This window comes from Grammomys surdaster, unplaced genomic scaffold, assembly GCF_004785775.1.
Source record: "Grammomys surdaster isolate TR1022 unplaced genomic scaffold, NIH_TR_1.0 131, whole genome shotgun sequence".
Lineage (NCBI taxonomy): Eukaryota > Metazoa > Chordata > Mammalia > Rodentia > Muridae > Grammomys > Grammomys surdaster.
Window position 1 is genome coordinate 2,888,834 of NW_021604589.1, and position 25,522 is coordinate 2,914,355.

General features: G+C 39.3%; 2 protein-coding genes across 6 annotated transcripts in view; both read left to right on the top strand.

The window, feature by feature from the left end:
* Pir (pirin) overlaps positions 1–24,177 on the top strand; it is a 97,189-nt gene extending 73,012 nt beyond the window's left edge. The window contains exons 7-10 of one of the 3 annotated variants that reach the window (XM_028762146.1): positions 3,012–3,056; positions 11,660–11,742; positions 20,445–20,511; positions 23,565–24,177. In XM_028762146.1, the coding sequence (XP_028617979.1) occupies positions 3,012–3,056; positions 11,660–11,742; positions 20,445–20,511; positions 23,565–23,680 (311 nt within the window). In that variant the 3' untranslated portion in view covers positions 23,681–24,177. The remainder of the gene's footprint in view (positions 1–3,011; positions 3,057–11,659; positions 11,743–20,444; positions 20,512–23,564) is intronic. The other 2 variants (XM_028762148.1, XM_028762149.1) reach the window with 2 other exon arrangements.
* Positions 24,178–24,672: 495 nt separating this feature from the next.
* Vegfd (vascular endothelial growth factor D) overlaps positions 24,673–25,522 on the top strand; it is a 28,574-nt gene continuing 27,724 nt past the window's right edge. For 2 of the 3 annotated variants that reach the window (XM_028762136.1, XM_028762134.1), the window contains exon 1: positions 24,855–25,068. In XM_028762136.1, coding sequence (XP_028617969.1) covers positions 24,979–25,068 — 90 coding nt within the window. In that variant the 5' untranslated portion in view covers positions 24,855–24,978. Of the gene's footprint in view, positions 25,069–25,522 lie in introns of all 3 variants that reach the window. The other variant, XM_028762135.1, reaches the window with a different exon arrangement.

Sequence of the window (25,522 nt, forward strand, 5' to 3'; positions counted from 1 at the left end):
GAAGGAAGGAAGGAAGGAAGGAAGGAAGGAAGGAAGGAAGGAAGGAAGGAAGGAAAAAAGAAAGACCAGAACATTGCACGGGGGATGCCAGGCAGTGGTGGTCCTTCACACCTTTAATCCCAGTACTTGGGATCTCTGTGCATTTGAGACCAGCTTGGTCTACAAAGGCAGATCCAGGACAACCAAGGCTACACAGTGAAACCATATCTTGAAAAATCCAACCAAAGCAAAATCGCACAGAGGAGAGCCCTTGGCTGATGCAATTAGCAAATTGGCTCCTGCTTTTAGCAAAGGAGTAGTTTGAACAAAATCTGTTTCTTCTTAAACATATAGTATGCATTCACTTATACTATTTGACATTTATTTTCCTTTTGGCATCTCTAAGAAATAGTGCTCCCTAGAAATGAAACAAAGATTAATAGCATGTGTAGGTAGACATTTTGTTTGCAAAGATGATAAAGGGCCGATTACTCCACTGTTCCTGTTTCGATAGCTCTAATGTTCTGTGCTTTCCACCAGGCAACGTGAATTGTGTTATACCAAGCAAAGACGCTCTGTAACCTACTTTAATGAAAAGGAAAACCAAGTACATGCACGTAGAACACTCACTTGGCAGCTCATTGAAGTATACACAATCCTTCAAGGTTTTGCCAAAAAGGATTTTCAAAGGGGGAAAAAACAGACCCAAGTGACCTGTTTGGAGGATGACACAGGAAGTGAGGGAGGAAAGCCATGGAGATAAATTTAAAAGAGCCATCATAAAATCCTCAGCCAAGCAACTGAGAACAGTGAGGTTTTTGGCATGTCTCTCAAAAGAATTACCTTTCGGCAGCCTTGAAAGTGTGAAGAGAGGACTGAGTACACGAACAAGAACACACTGATGACAGGATGAGCTACTGCTCTGTGCTCTGATATGGACAGATATTTAAAACACAGCATTGAATTTCTTCTATTTTTGAAGCAAATGCAAAGTAGTACATAAAGGCATAAATGCCAAATTGCTCACCACTTATGTTGGGGGGGGTTGTAGAAATGAGATTTACAGAAAGATTTACAGTTAAGATGGCCCATACTTTGGTATTCTTAAAATAACGTGTTACTTTTTTTTCTCAAGATAAACAAGAAGTACAAACCATCTGCACTTAGCAGAAGAAATGTTAACCATTTCCAATCCAAACCTTTTTTTTTAAAGTTGAGAGGAAAGGGATTTCTTTGTAGAGTAGAATTTTAATCTTGGCTGAGCAGGAATAGAGAGGATGATCATCCATCAGAAAGAAACAAGGGTCCTTGCAAAACCAGGGTGTGCACACAAGAATGGGGTTACATTATTGGCATGCATTTTCAGCATCTACGAGGGACCTTTCAGTCTCCCGTTGTTTCACTTGAATACCAATGACTATATCCTCTTGATGTTTGTATCTGCACCCACATGTACCAACAATAGAGGTTCAATAAATGGTGGGCCACTAAATGAGGGAGGGAATGAGGGAGCATTACTTTCAGGTGGCTTAGATTCACTCTTGTAATATCTCAGGAAAAGCCGGAAGTATTGGTGTGTGTTTGAAATGCCAGCACTGGGGAGTCAGAGGCACACAGATCCCTGGGGCTTACTGTCCAGCCACTCAGGTCTTAGCTGTGAGTCCTAGGTCCCAGTGAGAGAGCAAGTCTCAGCAAGGTGGATGGCTCCTGAGGAAGGAATGATACCTGAGGTTGACTGCTGGCCTCCACATGTACGTGGCACGTGCACACATGTGCCTTCACAAGTCATAGCATCCTTTTTTTTTTTTTTTTGAAAATTTGTGGGGACAATTCCAGGGATCTCACAGGCCATCTAAAACCTGTTAATCACCCAAAGGTTTAGATCCTCCTTTGTACGGAGCAAGTGAAGTATTGACTGCATGGATGTTGTTGACATGAGCACTGCCATGTCAAGGACTCCAGGGCCTCTCAGCATGCGAGTAGCAAACCCTTACTTGGCTGAGGCTTGGAGGAATGGCAAAGCTTTCCTCTGGTTCAAGGGCAAATGTTAAGAGTTTGCGCAGAAAATTTCCAGCATGGCTTCCATCTCTACCTGGGTTGTTTCCAGCCTAGAGATGGAGATTTCTTCCCTACAGAGGCTGCTTCTATTGAAATTAGCTAATGCCACCTCCTTGTTCACATATATTTCATTCTCATGATGACCCAGTTAGATCAATCTCCAGAACCCTAAAGGATGTGGCACCCATTATTGATATATGCTCTCTTTTAGAATAGATAGAAGATGGGATGTGTTCACTGGAAACTAGAACTCAATTTAAAAAAAATAAACAAGCTTCATTGGTATTATTCACAGTTCAGCCTACTTGGAAGTACTGCAAACTGAACATGAAGCTGGACTGGAGTGCTATAGTTTATAGCATGGTAACAGAACTGTAAGAAACAATTTGTGGGCTGGAGGGTGTCTCAGCGATTCACAGTGGTTATTGCTCTATTGGAGGACTATATAGTTCAGATCCCAGCACTCAGATCACAAATGCCTGTAACTCCAGGGACTCTGTTGTCCCCCTCTGGCACCTGGTAAACACACACACACACACACACACACACACACACACACACACACTAAAATAAATGTATTAATATAACTTTTGTCAAATAGATATATTGCCAAAGTAAACTGCATAGTACTTACTTTGGGTGGCCCTTAAATAGCAAGGACTCTAAGTCCTTTAAGTATAGAAATGTTTGTTTGTGTATGTATGTGACAGAGGGAGAAGAAATGTATGCAAGTCTATAATATATATAATAAGTATCTCACAGAACTAAAGTCTTAAAATATATCTAAAAGAAAATAAAATATTTCATATGCAACTTTTTCTTTTGTTAATGTTATATATGTTTATATAATACATGTAATAGAAACAAAAGTGCATATGTAAGATAGATAGATAGATAGATAGATAGATAGATAGATAGATAGATAGATAGATATTGTACACACTAATAATGCAATGTCCCTGCTCCTTTTCCAGGGTGGACAAGCTTTATTTATACCATCTCTGGAGATGTATATATTGGTGAGTAAAAAGGGTATGCCATTTGGGGTTCAATTGCAGTTTAATTCAAGCTACTGAAAGGATAAACTACTGAAACTATTGTATGTAATTGAATACTGTGCCTCCTTTCTTCCCATACCAATCTGGAGCAGGGTGCCTTACAGCTCCCAGAGTTTTCAGTAACAGAGAACAACATGGGAAAAATGGTCCAGGCAAAAGGCACAGGAGTGTTAATCTGAGAGGTTAGCAGTTTCCATGCCCTTAAAGAAGTAGAGCTCCAGTAGGCTCCAGTGAGAGTCACAGTTTGTGTATCCCTTTCGAGATAGAAGAAGACAAGTTAGGTATTTCAGGTATTTCACATTTTCTTCATTTATTCTAAAGGGTGTATGCTGCTGTTTGTAGTGAAATGCATATTCGACAACAAAGGAACTCTCATTCTATACATCAGCAGTGGGATATCTAAAAGAAGATGTTAATGCCAAGGTTTCACATCTGTACACCTGAGGCAAGAACCAAGCTATGGTGGTATGAAATAGAGTGGCTGCCATAGGCTTTGTCTTTTGAATTCTTGGTCCCCAGTTGGTGATGCTCTTTAGGAATGTATAGGAGGTGCGACCTTATGAGGAAGTGTGTCACTAGAAGTAGCCTGTGAGAGGCTAAAGACTCTCACCATTGTTGGTACTTGCTTCCTATTTGCTGTTCAGGAGGAAAGTTCTCATCATCCAGCTCCAGCCACATTGCTGTGTCTGCTGCCATAGTTCCGTACTATGACAGAATCTTTTCCCCAAGGACCTATCAGCCAAGTAAACCCTTCCTTTCATAAGTTGCCTTTGTGATTTTTTTTAAATCACAGCAGTAGAAAAGTAACTACTATCCAAGTGTTCTTCAATTTCCGTCTCTGTGTCCTGCCTACACTACACTCAGTTATAATGTAGAGTTTAAACCAGCTTGTGTTTTCAAGCCTACCCAACCTGATAGCAGAAGAGACCAAGTCTACATGATAAGAGACAAGCATGCAGAGCAGGTTGCCTCTGCTTGTGTCCATGCCAACCATCCCCATTTTCCTGGAGACAGGAAAAAGCTCTTTATATGGATGACAGCAAATGGATGGGCTACAGCATATTCCATGAATGTCCTACCCAAGCCCCTCATGACCTTGCTTCTTCAGTACCTGCTGACCAATTTCCAACTGTCAGTGTCTACACTACTTTTCCTGAAAGTTGGAAAGATTGCTCTGGCTCAGTTAGGAAGCATGGAAGCATCAAGATTCTGGAAGTTAGCTGTCTCCTTGAGTAGGTTATGTTAGAATCCATTCTGGAATTTCCCACTAGGATTATTCTCAAGCTTTTAACTGTGAGACTGATGATCAGGTGCCTGTCCTTCCTTTCTGTGACGGTTTGAATGAGAATGGCCCCCCTCCTATGTTTGAATCCTTGGTTCCCAGTTGGTAGAACAGTTTAGGAAGGATTAGGGGTCATGGCCTTGTAGGAGGAGATGTGTCATTAGAGGTGAGCTTTGAAGTTTTTAAAGATCCATGCCATCCCAAAGTACCCTCTCTGCCTTCTGCTTGTGGATCATGATGTGAGCTCTCAGCTGTTCTTACCGCCATGTCTTTGTTCTACCATCATGGATTCTAACCCTCTGAAATCATAAGCCAAATCAAATACCTTCTTTCATAAGTTGCTTTGGTCATAATGTTTTGTCATAGCAATAGAAAGCTAATGACAACACTTCCTTTCCCTGAATAACTCTGCTCATTTCTGGACTACTGTTCACTGGCATTATCTCCTGAATCAACTCCTTCTGCCACAATATTCATTTGAGTTGTGCTTCAGGAAGAAGCTAGAGCCTTCCCTGTCCTCATCTCCATCCACAGTGATGAATAACACGCATGTAGGTGTATCGTCCCAAGATGTAGCCCCAAATTCCCCATTTCTGAGACCCTCTAGAACTGAATGCTTTCTACTACAATCTTGTGGGGGATGCCAGCAGAACAATCCCTCCTTGGAAAATACATTCTCAACTTGCAGGGAGCATCCTCATTGCAAAATATATTCTCAATTTGCAGACAGATGGCCTGCTAATGACATCTGTACAGGGTGTGATGCTGCATCCCAAGTGATTTATTTAAACCATTCTTTATATTCTCAAAAAAAGGTGTTCAATCACTTGAATCTTCTGGAAATAACAGTAATTTGAATTTATTCATAATATGATGTGATTGGGCTTCATTCCTCTTTCATTGAATAGCACTTTAATTATAAGCCCCAAACAAAATTCACGTATTTTATCATTCAAGAGAGTAAAGATTCAAATTAAAGACTTTCTTCTAGCAGTATTACAGTGAGCACCTGTGTGTGAACAGTGAAATGTATTAACTGCCTGAGAAGAATGAGGCATCATTTTTTTTGATATTCTGATAATCATATAGTACTTTATGAAAATAGAAAAAAATTGGAGGTGTCATCCTTGACTTATGATTTTAAGTTAAAAAATAATCTGGAGAGATGGAACATAATAAAGAAAGAGCATGAAGTTTAAGGTGCTAAAGATTCCAGAATGTTTATGTAGAATAATAAAAAGCGGGGGTTGTAGGGGGAAACCAAACTTTATGGAAAGTGCCAGAGAGCAAATATTTTTGTCTCTGAGGCTACTGTGCCTTGCTCAGGTAGCACAAAAACAGCCATGGACAATGCATAGATAAATGGAATACGTGTTGTAATCCAAGTTTTTGTTGAACTTCATGTATTTTCCATGTACTCTGAACTACTATTTTTAATTCTTTACAATTTTTTTGAGTGAAGACCTTGCTTTGCTTCTTGACTCTGCAAAAGCTCACAAGTCATTTTGTCCTAAATGGCCTTAAAGAGAGGATCAAGGATGTAAAGCTTGAAAGTAATCTGCAAAGCCTCTTTATCCAGTAATTATGGTAGCCTCATTTCCAGACAGACTTACCCCCAGACATCAATAAGTGAAATGTTCAGAAATTCTAGGCTAAGGGGCACCTGCATGTCCACTTGTTTTCCTTGACATAAGGTGGAATTGTCCTGAGTCATTTCTTCTCACTGGCTTATTCCCTTACTTCCATGACCATGGGCCACGTGTACAAAACATCTGGCAGAAAATGGAATTGTGGTCTCTAGCCTCTGAGTGAATTGTGTGTGTCCAAAATAAACTGGACCATGGACATAATCCAGCTCTACAAACTGGCCTCTTAGGACTCTGCTTCAACCAATCAGCCACAGGCCAAATGACTTCATTTGTATCTGATCTCCTTGCTTTGCTCCTATCCACCCCTTCATGAGGTTGCCAATGAGAAAAACAAAATGACAAAACAGCACATCACCAGAGGGGGGAAAAATGACCAAACAGAAATCACTGTTTATAGCGAGAACCCAGAAAATGATTCCCAACTTTAGTACCTCAATTTTATCTTGCTTATAAACACCAAATGGCACCACTCAACCCCAGATGGCAGTAAGTCATTCTCTTTTACAGTGTCAAATACTCATTGTTCAGTTAATGAAATGTCAACATATGTAGCAAGTATCTTGGGCTAGAACAAATAGGCCCTGATTTGAATGGCAAAAGTAATCTTAGAAGACTGCATACAGTAAAAATTTAAGAGTGCTATTACTTGGGGGAAAAAGAGAGGGGAAGGGAAGAGAAGGGTTGAGGTAGTGAGGTATGAGGGAAATATATACAGTTATACACTTGCTTGAAATGGCCTTATGGAACCCAGTACAGTAAGATCTTTAAAAAAAAATGTATGTGTTGGTTTATGTGTGTGGTGTGGTACATGCAGTGTATGTGCTTGTTAGTGTGAATGTATGCACAGGTGTGTAGGTTCACATGGAGGTCAACATCAAGTTGCTTCCTCAGTTACCTCCCACCTTTTTTCCCCAAAGTCTCTCACTGATCCCAGATTTCTCAGTTTTAGCTATGCTGGCTAGTCAGTGAGCTCCCAAGATTCTTAGCCTCTGGCTTCCTCTTCCTCGTCAGCATTCTCAGTGACAAGTGATGTTCAGGAGGCATCCCAGGGTGTAGACCAAGAATTCCCATTTCAAATCCTCAGAACCCATGTAAAAAGCTTAATGTAATTGTTCGTACCTGTGACCCCAGTGATATGGGGAAGGAACAAGAAGGACCACCTAACTCCAGAGTCATTAGAAAGCCTGTCTCAAGAGAATAATGTAATGCATAGTAGATGATATGTAAATTAGTAGGAAAAGAGGAAAATGTGATGTTTCTGCAAATAAGTCAAATGAGTTGTAAAAGTAAGTTGCTGGAGAAAACAAGTGACAGATAACTGAGGGATTAGGGAAAGTGTAATAATCTAGAAGGATTTAGGTGATGCCTAAAATAGGTATACATTAAAAAGAGGACAAAAGGCAGAAGAGACGAGTCCATAGGCAAAGTGTTTACAGTCCATGCATGATGATCAGAGTTCAGATCCCTAACATCTATTCAAAAAAAGCTGAGTGTGGTGGTAGCAGGCATCTGTAAAATTAGTTCTATGTTGGGAAGACAGGAGGATCTCTAGGGCTTGTTAGTCAACCAGTCTAAGCAATCCTTGAGTTCCAGGTTCAGTGAGAGACGCTGAGTCGGGGAGCAATTGAGGAAGACACCCCATGTCAGCATCTAGCCGGGCGACTACTCACATGCATATGTACACAAATGCAGGTACACAAAGAAATGCATGTAAATAAATTGAAGGACAATGCTTCAATCTAGCTACCAAACACCTCAACTGTATTTATCAACATTTGTAAGTTACAAGATGTTTATACTTTAGAATAAGTTTCTTGGGGCAGTTTGGTAGCAGTCTCTGCTGTGCTAGAGCTTCTGCTATACATATAAATTTAATGATGTTAAAATGTGTGATAGATATTATGAGATTGTGTGGAATAGAGTGAGAGGCTAGTCCTCGTAAAACGAAGAAAATGAGAAGTGGATAATCACACACTGGAACTGGACCCCCACCTTAAAAAAACACATTTGAAAAAGTATTTTGCCCTTTTATGATTGTTACGGCAAAAAAAAAAAAAAAGGTAGTAACATTTTTGGTTAAATGTTCCTTAACTACATTATTAGATTTAACATTCTTGGCAAAGTCTGCCAATGGAAAGTATTTTATTATCTGATTTGTCCTCATTTTATAATTACAAGTAGTCAGAAACAATAGGATATATTTCAGGTAGACTTATTTTAGGTTCAGGAGATAACCAGATGAGTGAACTACCATAGTAATGATCGGGAAAGGAAGATGCCATCAGTCCATTCTCTGTGGCACTATTTTGAAGACTTTGCCTAGGAAGCTAGAAACTCGAGGTAGACTGAAAATCATCCATCTGGCAGCTTGACTCTGGTGTCAATGAAGAAAGTGTTTCTTGGAGTAGAACATTTCAAATGGCCCCTTCTACATCTCACCATAATTTCTCTTATCCATCAGTAGGAAGGAGCATGCACAGCCGGCATCAAGTCTACTTCTAAATTAGGATTTCCTCATAGGCTAATCAACATTGCTGTCAAGCACACTATCCTGATACCCGGTGCCTGTGAAGAACTACCAACTCAGCAGGATTTTTGAGTGTTGTCTCTCGTCAGCTCACTCTATTAAAAACCAGTATCAGCAAACATACTTCATGACAAACCCAGAGTCCAGGAGCGAGCCACGTGGGTGCTGGCTGTTGTGTATGAATTAGTTGAAGATAGAAATATGGTTCATTGTCTGCAGAGGATGTCAGTAAAACACACCTAGTAAAATGCCTTTCCCTGTCACAGTTTAAAATATTATCCAACTCTAAATGATATTCGTCTTGGTCTCCCAGACTTTTCTTGCCAAACCCCTGTGTAAATGGGAAGTCAATGGAGTTCTGCTATTCACCCCATGACATTTGCTGACATATGCCTTTGATGAATGGATGTTATGTTGGGGTTGGATTTTGCTAATTTGCAGGGGTGATTGCGTCTGAGCTCATGTTGATTCCTTGGCATTGGCAAAGGTGGAAGTATTTTCACCAGGGAAGTTGTTAGACACCAACATCAGGATTATATTCCAGTCACCATTGTCCTCCAAAGCCAGTGATTAAACACATTTTTTTTCTTCCATGGATTTTTTTTTACATGTACAAAGTTCCTTTCAGACAATGTTTTTAAATTCAGTGATATCATTAAAGTGTTAAAGAACCAGTTTATGCTATAATTACATGTGTGCTTCTCTATTGGCATCTGAAATGGCATGATTTAGTAGCAGGTCAGCTCTTAGTTGTATGTGACAAATAGCATAAGCTCTATTCTGAGATATGCACTGCACTGTAATGTGGTATAAAAATATCTGTGACCTCTCTTGGAGACAGAGCTATCAGCAAAACAAAGAATGCTGCGGTTTGTTGGCTACAGTTATGACTGAAGAAAAGCTACATGGCAGCTAAGTGATGGAGAAAGTGCATGTGTGATCTGTCTCCCACCCAAGGCCACACTTAGTCTCAGTTCTAGCTGCAGACTTCTATGGAACATTTTACTCCAGGATAAGAACTCTTGTTCTGTCTGAATCCTGTTTCAGACTTGTCAGCAACAGTGTAAGCCATATGTCCTCTATGGAATATATCCCCTATCTCCAAAATATAGGCTGAAAGATGACTTCTCTAGAAAACATGGCTGTTAGAATGTTGACTAATTTTCCCCAAGTTTACAAATTGTGATTCTGTTTCTATAATAATTTATCAAGTTCTTGTTTCATTTAACCACTTCTTTAATAAATTTTAAGTTTTCGCTTGAGCACCCCCCTCTGTATTTGAGGTGTACAGATGTAGTAAATGCACCCATGCGTATGTGGAGGCCAGAAGAGGATCTGTCCTATCGCTTTCTACCTGATTCCCTTGAGACTGGGTCATTTAGAGACCTGGTCATTTACTGAAGCTGGAACTAAGATGGTGGCCAACAAACCCCAGTGATCCTCCCGTCTGCTCCCCAAAGTGCTTAGGTTACAGCCATACACAGCCATGCCTGCTATTTATGTCAATGATAGGGATTTGAACTCAAAGTCCTTCATGCTTGGACAGGAAGTGCTCTTATGCGCTTAGCCATCTGAGCCCTCTCCCTAACTCCTTGAATGCTGGATCTTGGATCGTCTCCTGTTATCTGTTCACATATCGGTCTGGTTTTTATACCCAGCTGGAAGACATAGCCTTAAATATGTGCTATTTGCTGCAGGTTTCTGTGGCTATTCTAGAACCTTGGACCTCTCCATTGTCCAGCTCCCTCTTGCCAGACTGCTTCTGCTCTCCTTGGGACATCACATGCTTGTGCTAAGGACTAGACTCAGATTCTTTCTCATCTCCCTCCCACCCCCTTCCCACTCTTCCAACCTCTTTCTTTTTTCACTCCTATCCACACTGTAATCCACATTTACTTTAGTCCATTACGGAGAGCCCCCAACAGGTTTGCCTAAGTTTAGGCCCGCCTTCCATCTACTTTTATGCTCTGCTTCTAAAAATTATTTTTTCAAGACACAGCTCTGGTCATTTCTCTCCTCTATCTCTCTATCTCTCTGACTGTCTTTGTGTGTGTGTGTGTGTGTGTATGTTTGTGTGTGAGTCTGTGTGAATGAGTGTGTATGTGTGTCTGTGACTCACTTGTATGGATAAGGATTTCCTTGATACAGTTTCATCCTTTCCAGTACAATGTTAAAGTCCTGATAGAAGGAAGGTTCACAGGTTCCTTAGAAATTCTCAGCCACTCTCTTTGACTGACTCTGTTCTCTTATCCACAATACTCTCTTCCAAGTGCTGTTTCTTGAAGGTCTGTCTTACCTTTCCCAGCTCTGTTAAAAAGTCTTACTTCCTCCAGAACAAATGTCTGAGGTGTTCCAACCTGAAAGAGCCCCCAAAATTCCTGTTCTCAATGAGTTTTTTTTGTTACCTTTAAGTGTTAGCTAGTTTTATTTTATCTGTAAGTCCCAGAAGGGAAGGAATGTCATCTACCCTAAAGATACACACCCTCCAGAGTGCTTAGAAGGCACCCACCCTGTGGAGCGTCTAGGAGCAGATCTTATTCAGTATTCTATAAGTTACTCTCCATCTCATCTAGTTTTCAGTTGAATTCTTCTCGGATGATTGCATATGCTTTTATTTGGTTGGTCCCAAGAACATTTTGAATTATTTACATGCAAAGAATGTAATTTGCACGGTTTTGCATTTTTCTCTAGTACTAGAAAGTTGGAGATGCTCGGTAAATTCTGGTTGAAATGAGTTATCGATAGCATTTGGTCATTTTCTAACTCTGTTTGCTCCTTATGAGGTTTGTATTTTACACAAGAGGACATTCTTATGAACTTGCAATTTCAAGGGCTTTTAAAAGCCAGTCACGTAGTCATGGCACTAAGAAGATAAATGGAACCGTTGCGGGATTCTCTTCCGCTCTTTTCTGCACTGAAAGACAGTCCATTTTAGCCTTTAACAATAGTAAATGTAAATGGCTCTCAAATTCAAGGGACTTTCCTAAGTCTGCTCTTTCTGAAATTAAAATGAGCATTATGGTGCTAAGTAGTTGACCAAACGTGTGGTGATTGGATCAATATACCACAACAGTTACTGAAGTCACTGGGTCATCTTTTGTTGTAGGGCCTGATGATGCTCAACAAAAGATAGAGCCGCATCACACAGCAGTGCTTGGAGAAGGTGATACTGTCCAATTGGAAAATAAGGTATTTTCAATTTAATTTTCTTTCTTCATGATGTGTGTGTGTGTGTGTCTGTGTGTGTCTATGTGTGTCTGTGTGTGTCTGTGTGTGTGTGTGAGAGAGAGAGAGACATGTGTAGGTGTTGGTGCTCATGCCCAGACACACACACATTCAGCTGCCAAGGGAAGATGTTGAGGATCCTGTTCTGTCATTTCCCACCTTATTCCTTTGAGACTGTTGAGACGGGTTCTCTCTCTGAACCTGAAACTCACAATTATATCTAGGCAACCTGGGCACGGAGCTCTCAGAATCTACCTGTTTCTGAACATCCAAACACCCCATCCCAGCGGAAACCTGGGGGTTACAAGTATGAGTGATCACATACATATTTTTTATGTGGGTTACTGGGATTCAAATTCAGGTTCTCATGGTTTAACAGCAAATGTTCTTACCAACTAAGCCATTTCGCCAGCCCCAAACATTCAATTATCTCTTTAAAAAATGTTTGAGAGTTTTACAAACTCATATATTTTGATCAAATTCATTCCCTTTCTTTCCTTTCTAATCTCTCCACCCCTCATTATTCCTTCCCAGTATTCCTTCATGTACGGTCTCTGTTTTTAACCCACCAAGTCCACCTAGTATGCTGGCTGTATGTACAAGGGTGTACTACCATCATCTGGAGCATGGGTATCCTCTCAGGGATGGGATTCCTGAAGACAACTAAATCTGCCCTCATTAGCTGTTAGGTGCCAATAGTTCCTCAGATAGGGGTGGGGCTTCATGATCCCTCCTCCATCCCTAATGGGATTTTGTGTGGCTTGATCTTGTGTAGGTCTTGTATATAGAGTCATAATTCCTTTAGATTCATATGTACAGTGAGTGACCCATCATGTCCAGAAAGTAATTTCATTATAGATACCCAGTGTCCTGGCTCTTACAATCTTTCCCTCCCCTATAATTTCCTGAACTTATACTTTTTACTGATTTCCATGAAAATACTTAAATCACCCATTGAGATGGAATTCTTTTTCCCTTCCTTGGGAAAAAAATTATGCCACTGTTTTATCAAGCCTATTTACTAATTTCTGCTGATTACATTGCTATATTTTGAGTTTTCTATTGATATATTTCAGTTTCATATGTATTCATTTCTTGCCTTTAGCAATCATGTAAAAGTCTATATTTGGATCTAGAGGCAATGAATGCATCTTCATTTTTTTTAAATATTACCATCATAAAATTTATTTATTTATTTATTTATTTATTTAAGCATGAATAAAACTAAGCTAGCCATCCAGAAGTATGAATGCAGATCTGCATGCTCACAGAGAGTCCTTTCAGAATCATCTCCATTTGGAGCTAAGAAGAGTGTGTGATGTTTTTCATAGTTCCTTTAAATGAATCTCTGCTTTTTACGTTTTAGGGCTCTTGGGAGCGATTTTTCTAGGTTTCTCAGTTCTTTTTTTTTTCTGTCTGTTTCACTTCATTGAGCAATCAGCTCATCATTCTGTGAGCCCATTAAGGCATTCTCATTGCTTTGTGTCACTCCCCAGTAAGGAAGATTCTTTTAAGGAGACAGTTGTGCACAAGTGCCTGGATAGTTCCATTTTGAAAAGCAGGAGTAGAAACTATTTCAGTGGCAACTGAATGGAGAAGTTATCTCTGTCACTTCTAGCTCTCTGAACCTAGTATCATATAATGCAGTGGACTGGGAGAGATTTTATATCTCTATCCAACTTACTAGCAATTCACCTTCTCCTGTGTTGATGACCAGCAGCACCTCTAGGAACTATGAGCAAAATAAAACAAAATGTCAGGGACACCAGAAAAATGCATAATCCGGGGGTCTATACCCTCTGTTTTATGTCAAACCATTCAAAACTGCCATGTTTGACCTACCAAAATAATTTGACATACCTCAACCCAATTTCAATAAATAATTGAAAATTATTTACAGGCCAGAAGTTCCTGATATATTTAGTTTCCAATAGGGTCTGGTTACATTTGACAACCTCAGTTTTTCCTATTACATCACAAAGAATACCCCGCAAGGAAGGATGGAGAAGCCAAAATGCAAAAAAGTGATGGGGGAAGCTGCAGGTCAGAACATAGCTGGAATAGACAAAAATAAGTGTTAGTTCATTGGGCAAATGGCATCTGTGACACAGGAGCATTCTGTTACTGTTTTATACATTCCATCATTGTTTTTATGGCAACTATGCATCATGACAACTTCAGAATGAAAAAAATGTATTTAAAATAATTTTCATTTAAAGGGGTCATGTCTGTAGTAAAGTAGGAAGTTCCCTTTATATTACAAGATACAGGCTATGAAGGTTTGGGTCTTGAGTTTGACACTTGTTGGCTGTGTGACTGTGGATATGTTTCTAAATTTCTCTGTGCTTCATTTTTGTTCACTTTTTAAACATTTATTATTCATCTGTGTGTATATGTATGTGGATGAGTGTGGAATCCAGAGGATAACTTTCAGGAATGGTTTCTTTTCTTCCATCATGTAGTTCCCAGGCATCAAATCCCTGGGTCATCCAGCTTGCCACCAAATCCCTTTACTCAATGATCTGTTTCACTAACCTAGGCTTCATTGCATTGCAAGACTGAAAGAATTGAGGTCAACTATGTAGGATTGTCAAAACCAATCAGGATTACCTATGACAGGATCTGTTCCAGATATAGCACAGAGGTCAGTAAATGATGTCAAAAAGGCCAGATCCAAATGTATTTCTTTGTGGTTTACTGGTTAACTGTTGTACCAAGTCGTAGAAGAGTCGAAAGCTCATTTGTAGTAAGCACACTGAAGTAGATAAACACTGGCTGTCATGACAATGGTTGAGGACACCTATGCTCTTAAACTGTCACAAGTCCATGGATGTCCCATTCAAATGATTTGATTAAAATAACCTGTAAAACACCGAAATGAAACAAACCACCTAATGAGAGCTAAAGGCAGTGATTTGCTTTATTCTGTGTAAAAGTTCATGATAAAAGAACCACTAGAAAAAAAAAAGAACTACTAGGGGTTTTTTTTTTTTTCAGAACTGTTCATAGTTCACTGCTTGATATTTCCACTGATGCCCAAAGTATAAATAGTGAAGTCTAGAAAGAATGACTGCACACAGTTAAATCATGCTGAACTTCAATTACTTTCGGGTCTTTTTTCCAGGTAATTCATCACAGTAATAAATGCTCCTGCAGGTAGAAAATGTGCCTTAGCTTCACTCTCACAGGACTGCTCTTATTGTAAGCTTTGGGGTTATAATCAATTTAACTGAGTTAGAAACTCATAGTTTGGATGTTATCAACACATTAAATGACCCCTGGGCCTTTTCTCTGGGCTTTGATCATGTATTGTCGGTCCCAATGAAACTCATATTTCCTGGCGCTAAGTTATGGGGTATCAAAAGCAATTTACCTATTTTTGTTTTCTTTAGTAAGTTAAAGTGCCATGATGCACTTGAGGTCAAAGGACAAATCTTAGGAGTTCATTCTGTCCTCCCACCATGTGGGTGTCAGGAATAGAAGTTGGGTGGTCAGGTTTGATGGTCAGTATTTTTTCCTGCTGACAATCTTGCTGGCCCTGAGGGCAAGCTTTGAAAGTTAGTATTTCATTCAGATGAAAAAGACTTAGCTAGGAACCAAGAAGACACACAAAAGGCATGAGCTGCAGTTGTTCTACATGAAATAGTCATCTGAGCCACTAGGACCATGTACGAGGATGCCGAAAATCAGTGTCCATAAAGGCATTGGCATAGAGGCACCTACGGGCTGCCTGTCTTAGGCTCATCTTTCAACCTCTTTGCTTTTGCATGGCTTTCATCATTTAATACTATCAATGGACATTTTCTACTTGGACATTAAACTACATTAACACTCTAGTAAATAGCTGTAGTGGTCATTGGAATTTTTTTACTAATGCCTTGTTAAGAAAAGAAAGACAAGAGATGGGGAGAGGGGTCAGTTGGTAATGGCACTTGCCTCCAAGCCTGGCAACCTGACTTCAACCCATCTCAGGTGGAAGAAGAGAGCCAATGATCAGAAGTTGTGTTTTGACCTTCATGTGCTTGCCATAATATGCATGCACTCCCACCCCATGTGCACAGTAAATAATGTAAAAAAAAAAATTCAAGCGAGGGATAGAAAGTAGATATGGCTTAGATTAAAGAAGGGCCTGCCCAGACGGTGAATCTGTAGCAAAGTCACTGAAAGAAGTTTGGAACAGAAACCTTCAGGTTTTACAGGGATGGAAAACTTCTCTTCGACTCCTAAAGGGTTCATAATTTCTCATTTAAGACAAAATGCACGTGTCCTTTTCTCCTGCTGTCCAAATAATAACTGGAAATTCATCATTTTATTTGAGTAATATAACAGAGTCAAGATTTTGGTTTTAGCACTTTCTCATTCCACAACGTGGAAACAGGGCATGTTTATCACTCCCCAAAGACCTCTCTTCTGATTAGGAAATTTTCATTCTGAACAGTCAGCATGTACGTGACTCACAGGCCAACCATTCTTCTTGGCTCTGTTAACTCTTTCCCCTCTACTTCCTGACCCTCCAACTCAATTTTATCTCCTTGGCCATAGCAAAAACAAACACGACAGAACACTGTTGTACGATCTTCTTTTCCTTGTCTCTTTTGGCATGCTAAAACCTTTCAAAAAGGTCTCTAAGAGGCCTTTCTAAACATCTGAAAGAGTAAATCCTTTGTGATAACTGACTTGTTAAAATAGCTATTGAGGTCTTAGTCATTAAACATCAAACTGGAAAAAAAAAAGAGAAGAAAAAGAAGAAATCATGCCAAACGAAAACTTCCCTCAGCTGTGTCCACTGGTAGCTCTCTGCAAACACCATAAACATCCCTAAAACCTCACGGAATTTTGGTATAAGTTATGGAAAAAAATACCTCCTTTTCTTGGTTCTCTGAATTGTTGTACAGACTAGACAGTTGTGTTGGCTAATCTTAGTTGTCCACTTGACACACCTGAGACCAGGAAACCTCCACTGAGGAATCACCTTCATATCGTTGGCCAGGGGCATGTCTGTGGGTTATTTTCTGGATGGCTAATTGATATAGGAGGCATGTGGGCCATAGTGGTAGATATTAGCATCTCTAGGCAAGTGGGCTTCAGCTGTTGAGAAAGGTAACAGAGGGGCTGGAGAAAAGGCTCAGCCTCTAAGAGCACTGGCTACTCTTGCAGAGGTCCTGTGGTTGAGGCTCCTAGCAACCATATGGAAGCTCAGAACCATCTGTAGTTCGAGTTCCAGTGGATCACCTTGTCTCCCTCTCACCTCTGTGGGTACCAAGCATTCGTGTGCACAGTAAAGTGTGCAGACAAAACATTCATACATATAAAATAGATAAATCTAAAGGGAGGGAAGAAGGAAGAGAGGTAGCAGAACATGAGCCTGGAAGTGAGCTAGTAAGCAGTGTTCCTCCATGGTCTCTGTTTTAGTTCTGGCCTCCAGGTTCATGCCTTGGCTTCTGTTTATGACACATTGTAACCCAAATAAACCCTTTCCTCCCAGCATTGCCTGTGGTAAAGGTTTTATCAGAGAATATGTGAAACAAACTCTAACTAGCACAATGTCTAGCTGTTAGAACATTGTAGAAGCAAGAGTCTGTAAGGGATGGATGGAGATCTGTGCTTACAGCAAAGAAGTAACTTGACTACGGTGAGCCCGGTGAGCCCATATTTGAGCTTGGTGGCATCTGGTTTCAAAGGACTGATTTGCAGCCAGCTTTTTATTTGTATGCATTTGGGGAGTGAGTTGGGTACATGAGTCAGTAAGGCAATGATGATTAGAACATGGCAGAGCTGAGGATGCTTAGACTCCTGTGAAGAAGGAATTGAAGCATCAACCAAGTGCTGGTGTGAAAAGCCACCAGCCCTGAGATGCGGGAGAAGCAGATGAAAACTTTGGAAGAAACCATTCTACCATGCTTTCTTACTCATTTTTTAATGGAAGCCAAAAAGAGAAGCACATTGCAGTTCTCTTGCAGCTTTTATTAAATGGGTAGAAAAAAATGAGGTTAATTATTAATTTTGTTAAATACAGAAATAAATCTTCTGAGACTAGGCGTTGGAATGACTTCAAATTAAAGAGATTTGTATTAGTAGAAGCACATAGCTATTTGGTATAATTATGATAATAGAGCTTTGTATTAGAAATGTATAAATATTTTGTATAATTTAGGATAGTGTTGAATATTTAGAAAATACTTTATAATTAGGATGTGAGTGAAGTTTTAAAACTTACAGTTTAAAAATATATAGTAATTTGGTTTATTATTATTATCTGATTCAAAATTAGGTAGGCCTGAGAGAAAACTGGAAAAATACACAATAAAATATAAAAATAATATGGAATGCTCAATTACCTATTTGTAATTAACTATTAGTAGTTAGTGGCTTAAAATAACAACAGTTTCCAGTTTCTGATCATCATGGTGGTTGGTCCTCTGTTGGCTTTCTGGTGTGTTCCAAGTGACGAGCAGGTTGGAGGCTGGGCTCCAGTAGAGTTCTTGTTTGTGGGATGCCTTGGGTCTTCTTTATGTGCTCCCCTTTCTGGTTAGGTCACGATGTGTCTCCATATGGCCCTCACAAGAAAATTCCTTCCAAGCCAAAGTATTGGCAAGTAGGAGATGCTAGGAACTTGAAGACATAAGAATCAGGAATGTAAGAAGTCAGAGAAGTCATCAATCTTGTAAGTCTAGAGAGTTAAGCATAGTCAGTCAGTCACTAATATGATGCAACGAAAGAGAAGCCGATGGAGATGTATGCAGCCAGAGCTGTGGAAATCGATCTGCGGATACCTTGGGTTAGAAGGGTTAGCAATCAGGGAGGGAGCAGAATGAGGACAAACTGGAATCTATCAGCACCCCTGCCTGCCATTCACTACTAACCACCATATGATTGCAAGAGCACACAGCATGGTAGCTACTTTAAAATATTTAATTTTTTATAATGGAATGGTCATATGATTTTAAACCAGAAATGTATTGGTTATAAAAACAATTCTCCAAATATTATACCCACATACATGTATACATTTTATATTGTATATGTGTTTTATTTTAAATGTGCTGAGGCACATTTCATATTACTTTAGTAGGTGACAAAGCAATAAAGTCTTGGTTTTGGATTTGTATAACTATTATTTCCATTAAAAAATTATAGTGTTGGACTGGGCTTGACCATTAAGAGCACTGGTTGCCATTCAAGAGGATCCAGGTTAGATTCTCAGCACCCACATGGCAGCTCACAACTATATGTAAGCAGTACTGATGTGTCAACACCCTCTTTTACCCTCCTTGGGCATTGGGCACACATGTGGTGCAGACATGCATGTAGACAAAACACTCATCCACATTAAATAAATAATAAATAAATAAATCTTAGATATTATATTGTTGCAGAAGAGATGGAGAGATTTTAAGAGCCAGAGGTGATAGATGATTCCAAGAAAAGAGTGTTTTCCAGACATAGCAGAGTTGATGTACATATGAACTCACAGAGACTGTGATAGCATGCACATAGCCTACACAGTTCAAACTGGACAAATCCCAACCTGGAAAAAGGGGGACATGGTCACAAGTGTCACCACTAACCAAGAATCTATTTACAATTGATAGCTACTGGGAGAAGGAAAATCAGTTTTCTTCCATGGAGTGACACTGTGTATATCAACTACACTCCAGATTCAGGATTAGTTGGCCAACATAAAACGGACTCCATACATTTGTGTGTGTGTGTGTGTGTGTGTGTGTGTGTGTGTGCGCGCGTGTACTTGTGCTTTTGGGGGGTTGATTTGAGGGATTTTTTTAAGAATAAGAGAGAACATGAAATTATATAACTAGGGAGAAGGTGGGATAAAAGGGAAAGGAAAGATGACCAAAATATATTATATGGAAAAAATAAATGGAAAAAAGGCAATAAAATAAAAAAATGATTTTGTTAATGAGAGATAAACTTGTTTGATCAGATAGTTTGTTGGGAAGATGTCTCTATTAAAGACGACAATAACTTTAGTCCTGGGGAGATGGTTTGGTGAGTGAATTCCATTAATAGTAAGGACTTGAGTCTGGTTCCCTAGCAGCCATGTAGAAGGCTGAGTGTGATAATAGCACATGTCTGTAACCCTGCATGGGAGATAAGCCAAAACAGATCCCTGGAGTGTAGTATCCAGTCATTCTAGGCAAAGGGTGAGCTCTGCTTTCACTGAGAGACCCTGTTTTCAAAAATAAGGTGGAGAGGTATTGATGAAGACACTTGACAAAGACCTCTAGCCTCTCCACACATACATATGCACATAGACCTGCATACAGAGACCTCTGGCCTCCACACACACACACACACACACACACACACACACACACACACACATATATATATATATATGCACACAGGCCTACATACACACACATAGACACACAAACATAAAGAAGACTTTAATTTCAATTTTCCTTCTTTAATTTGCAGATGTTGATACATTGGTAGTCTGGACCTATTGCTGAATTCTAGTTGCTAGAATACTAAACATCCTAAGGAATAAACACTCCCATTTCAAGGATTTCAGAGGAGATGTTTCTGAAATTTGCCCTTGGTAGCACCGTTCACTTAATTTGTATCTTAACTATAACTTGTTTCCAATTTGACCCTTAAAAATAAACATATTCACTGTTTGATGCTTTCTTTGATGACTTTAGGACCCCAAAAGAAGCCATTTTGTCTTAATTGCTGGGGAGCCATTAAGAGAACCAGTTGTCCAACATGGTAAGTCCAAAATGCTGATTTTTCTAGCTCACTTTCTTTTCCTTTGATACCTACACACATGAGCACACACATACACACATATGTGTATGTATGGATATGTATATATATACACATATAATTAAGTCTCTCTCTGCTTGTGTGTCTGTGTATGTGTGTGTATGTGTGTGTGCGTAGTAATGCTAGGAAGCTAGGAAGTCTGGGTGGGTTTCATTTCTCCATTGTCAGAAAATATGTACATGGTAATAATATCTACATTCATCTCTTGAAGAAGAGACATTTTCTAAGTGCCTATAATACACACACACACACTTAAAATAAACATTTTTGAGGAAACAGAAATAGAATTAGTGTATGGAGGAGGCAGTACTGTATGTAGCTGAAGGCAGGAAATGCTGGTAGAGGTACACAATCACTTCAACTCTCTGGATATTGATGGCCTTGTATCATTGGCACTTTATTAAATGACAAAACCCTAAAAGTACCTAGAACCCAACTTGTTATTTATACCTTTGCCTACAAAACATACTGTGCAGCTCACTGGTTATTTAATTAAACATGACTCAAGATCTCATCATGTTCCATTACTTGGCATGAATTCCCAGGCATAAACAATGATCTCAGATAAGCCCCAGGTGGTCATACATTTAAATCATGCACTGAATATTTAGAAAGTATTCTTTCTTTCTTCTAGCAATAATTTAGGGGGAGTATTAAATCATATTCCCCTAGTGTGTGACATCTTATGTTAATTTTGCACAGTTCAAAATGTCCCTTCCGAGGTTCATAGTCCCTTCTTCCTTTTGTCATGACTGAATAAAATTGTTCTTCTGCAAAGAAAACTACAACCAAATGAAGTAGGGTCATCATCTAGTTGTTGACTGGAATGTGTGGAGAAGTGTGCTTGGGATGAAAACCTTTTATGTTAGACCCTTTCCTACTACAGCAGTTCTTATAAACAAGAGTCCAGTTGAATGAAGATGACAAAGCAAAATGGTAGGCACCGTGTGTGTAAATCGTCTTCTGGTGCCTCTGAGCATGGGGACACCGGGTATGCTTGTAAACAGAAGCCCACATTAATCAGACAAAATATATGCCTCTCGAACCATCAGTTACTGAGAGGCAAAGCATTTTGTTTGGTTACCTTAATTTAGTCTTCTTTTTAAGGTTTGGGGTTTTTTGTGTTTTTTTTTCTTTTCTTTTCCTTTCCTTTCCTTTCCTTTCCTTTCCTTTCCTTTCCTTTCCTTTCCTTTTCTTTTTTTTCTTTTCTTTTTTTTTCTTTTTTTTTTGCCTTTGTATGTTTATAGGCAGCCAAAAACATCTTGAGAGTACTTGGGGACTGGTTGTGGTTTTGTGAATTATTAACAGCCCGCTCCTCTTGTTATTGAGTGCTCTTAATGATGACATTAGGTATAGATGTCACAGCATGTTGGAATAGAAAACTACTTTAACTTTGATGGAGTTATGTCCCTTCTACAAATGAGAAAAAATGCAGGTATTTCATTTTCTTAACATATGCATTGATGCCATTGGTCAGAGTGTTTTGCAAGTGTTAATTTATTGAATCTTCGAAGCAACTCTGGAAACCTGACTGGGGTGACAAGGGAATGAAGAAAAGACAGACACACAGTTGGCCTGTACTTGATCTGATGGAGTACCATCGACTATGCTCCAACCCAGAAATTCAGTACCTTTTGTGTGTATGTGTACACAACAGCACAGGGGAGAGAAGTTAGCTCATCTCTGTGGGAGGTCTCTGCAGGGCAGCAGTCTCAGGTTGTAGTCATCCAGGATGAGGAAGCAGTGGTTGCTATTTTTTGCATGCACTACCAATGTCCTCACACAAACCAGAGGAAGGCTTGCTAATTTCCTGAGCCTGACTTGAGGGAGGTTTTGCTAATTCCCATGAGTAGAGACATTGGTTCTTTTCAATAATACACATTCAGCCAAGGCTTCCTCTGTTCCCCATAACTTCCTAGGTGACCCAAGAACAGTTTATAAGACTGGGAGACATGGTATGGTGACAAAAATAGGATATAGATACATACTACAGAAAGAATTGTGGCATAGAATGGTGTGGCTCCACCTGGGCAAACTATGGAAAAATTATTATGTGTAGCAAGTGAGTCCTTGACCCAGTATTTGATCTGTTTGACTGATAAAATCTAAAGTGTCCTTTCCCTAGCCCTTTGATGAATTAAAAAAAATGGTTGACACTAAGAAATATTTCTTTTAAAAAAATGCTTCTTGACTTGAAGTGTATTAGCAAAATTTATTAAAGCTATGGTGTTGGTGATCCCTGGCAAGAAGATGGTCACACTAGTATAATGTATCTTTTGGAATGGTGGAGGAATGAGAAATTATGATGGAAATGAAAGATAAAACAATAGAGGCATAAAAAAGTTTACATAAAAACAAAAATCCCTTTAATTGCAAGTGCACGATAGTGACTCATGACAGGAAAGAGAAACTAGCCAAACTTAAATACTTGACCTAATCTGTGGTTCCTATAGGGTAAATGGAGGTATCTTCTGGAGAACTACAAAAAAAATGTAAATGTGGAAGTTGTTTGGAAGCAATTAAGACTTCTGTTTGTTGTATGGAAAATTCCATTAGTTTTCAAAAATAGATTTAGAATCATCCCAGAAAGGCATAGCCTTGTTCACTGCTTAGACAGAGACCAAAACTCTGCTACAATCTAGCTAGTTTTATAATATCAGGTTGGTTCAGGTCCTGACATCAGTTCAGGCTCTACAAACAACTATAAAGAATGTGCTGAGTTAGGGATTGTCATTACTGGTGAAGAACCTTCAGTAGACAGTGAGTCTCAATCCTGTTTATCTAAGTCTGGTTTGAGTGATAACATGTAATCCTATAGTCCTAGCCACAAAACTCAAATTCCAGTCCTGTATGACTGAACAGTATGAAAATGGGCTATTGATGCCCAGCTATGCCTAGATTTTGTTTTAACTGAGGAGCTATAGAAATACATACCATTTCTAGTGGTAGAAGAACATGTTATCACCTACAACTTCATGAATGTCTTTCTGCCATAGGTCCATTTGTGATGAATACCAATGAGGAAATTTCTGAGGCCATTCTTGATTTCAGGAATGCAAAAAATGGTTTTGAGGGGGCCAAAACCTGGAAGTCAAAGATTGGAAACCTATGAAGAGCTGAAGTGCTGACTCTTGGATGGACTGACCATTCAGTATATTCAATTTCCAGAGCTGATTTAGCTGGTACTTCTGAAGAATTTCACATTAAACTGAATGTAGTGGTGCATTCCTTTAATCCCAGCACTCTGAGAGTCAGAGAAATGGGATCTCTGATTTCTATGCCCATCTGTCTACAGAGTGAGTTCTGGGATAGCCAGGGCTACATAAAGAAACCCTGTCTTGAAAATGCAAAAATAAAAAATAGAGTTCCACATTAAAATGAAAAGTTTTTTTTGTAATGAGTCTTCAGAATGCATTATATTCATGTATGAAATTGTCAAAGAACAGGTTTAACTAATTTAAAAAGGAAAGATACAAACAATAAAAACTGGTAGTATTATATGTAAGATATTTCCTGATATATGCAAATTATTTTAATTGTTTTTTAAAATCAATGTTCTTCATTTGATGGAAATTATTAAGCACCTATTAAAAATAATTGCTATCTTCATGTGCTTTTTTATATGTGAGTAGATGCCTTTTTATTCTCTGCCCTTTGTGTTTTTCTTAAAGCATTTTTTTGTTGCTTTCTGTGCCACTGACAGCAGATATCTGAGCATCTAAAGCCCTCCCTATTGCAGTCCATCTGCCATCCCAGCCATCAGAACTGTGTTCTGGGTTTCATGTTACAGGCTATGTGCTTTTAAAAACACAGCAGTCCTGACCATGTGAGTCAGCTTTTAAAACTGCCCTGCTATTGCTAGGAACACAGCAGGATTCCAGCCAAGACTTCTCAGCATTTTCTGCCAAACTCTGTCAGATTTGAGACATATGCTCCAGCAGACTTCCTTGAAGCTTGTGAAAAAGTTTTAATCTGTAGTTGGGTTCCAGCCTGCTGTAGCTGCAAGTGTCTGTGGTCATACCACCTCCTTATAAAGCAGCTAGAACCTAGAGCCTATACGGTGGGGATTTTTTTTTCTTCCTCAACTTTCTGTATAAGAAATGTCTATAGAGTGATTTCTAGCTTCAAGTGGAAGACATGGCCACCTCCTGATTATTTTTGCAGCGGGAAACTTTGAAATATTTTTCATCTTTTTCTCCCATACTAAGATTGTGTATGACAGCAAGGGAGTCCCTTGACTAACTCGAGTCATTTCATTGGATTTTGATTACAACTGATCATGTGATTTCTTTTTCCATGTAAAGTTTTGGGGCTTCAAACTTTGCTTCTGGAGAATGCCTTTTGCAACACTTTTCAGTAGCTGCCTGGAAACCACTGCTTAGTCATCAGTAGACATTTAAAATATTCAAAATGTATGGAGAATGGGCAGTTGTGAATATTTTCATGATGTTCTACATGTGCCTGGTGCAGGGCTTCAATAGTCAACACGGAGCAGTGAAGGTAGGTGAGCTTGGTTTTGCATACTATTTTCTCTTTATTGACTTTCAAAGAAAAAGTCCTTTGCCCTCATTGTTTTTGAAACAGTCTAAAAGCCTACCTATTCTTAGCCTGCGTGTGTTAATGACTGCTTTATTTGGGGAGCTTAATAAGTTTCTTGCCATGAGTGTTTGACAATATGCCTGTGGATGAAAATTTGGACGGCTATTTTTATTTAGTGGATATGTTTGGAATGGGGATAGAACATGAGCATTCTGGAAATCTTTGACAAGGAACCAGTTTGCTCCCAGTTGTGCTTGCAGATGGCACAATGGTTTTCTGATGAAGCTGTGATTCGCCTTCATGACACACACAATTCTGTGGGCCATTGGTTTGTAGGTTGGTTGTGAGCAGCAATGTTGAGTAATTTCTTCTGTAAATTGAAAATCACAATGTTTTTCATGGATGTTTTCTGTCT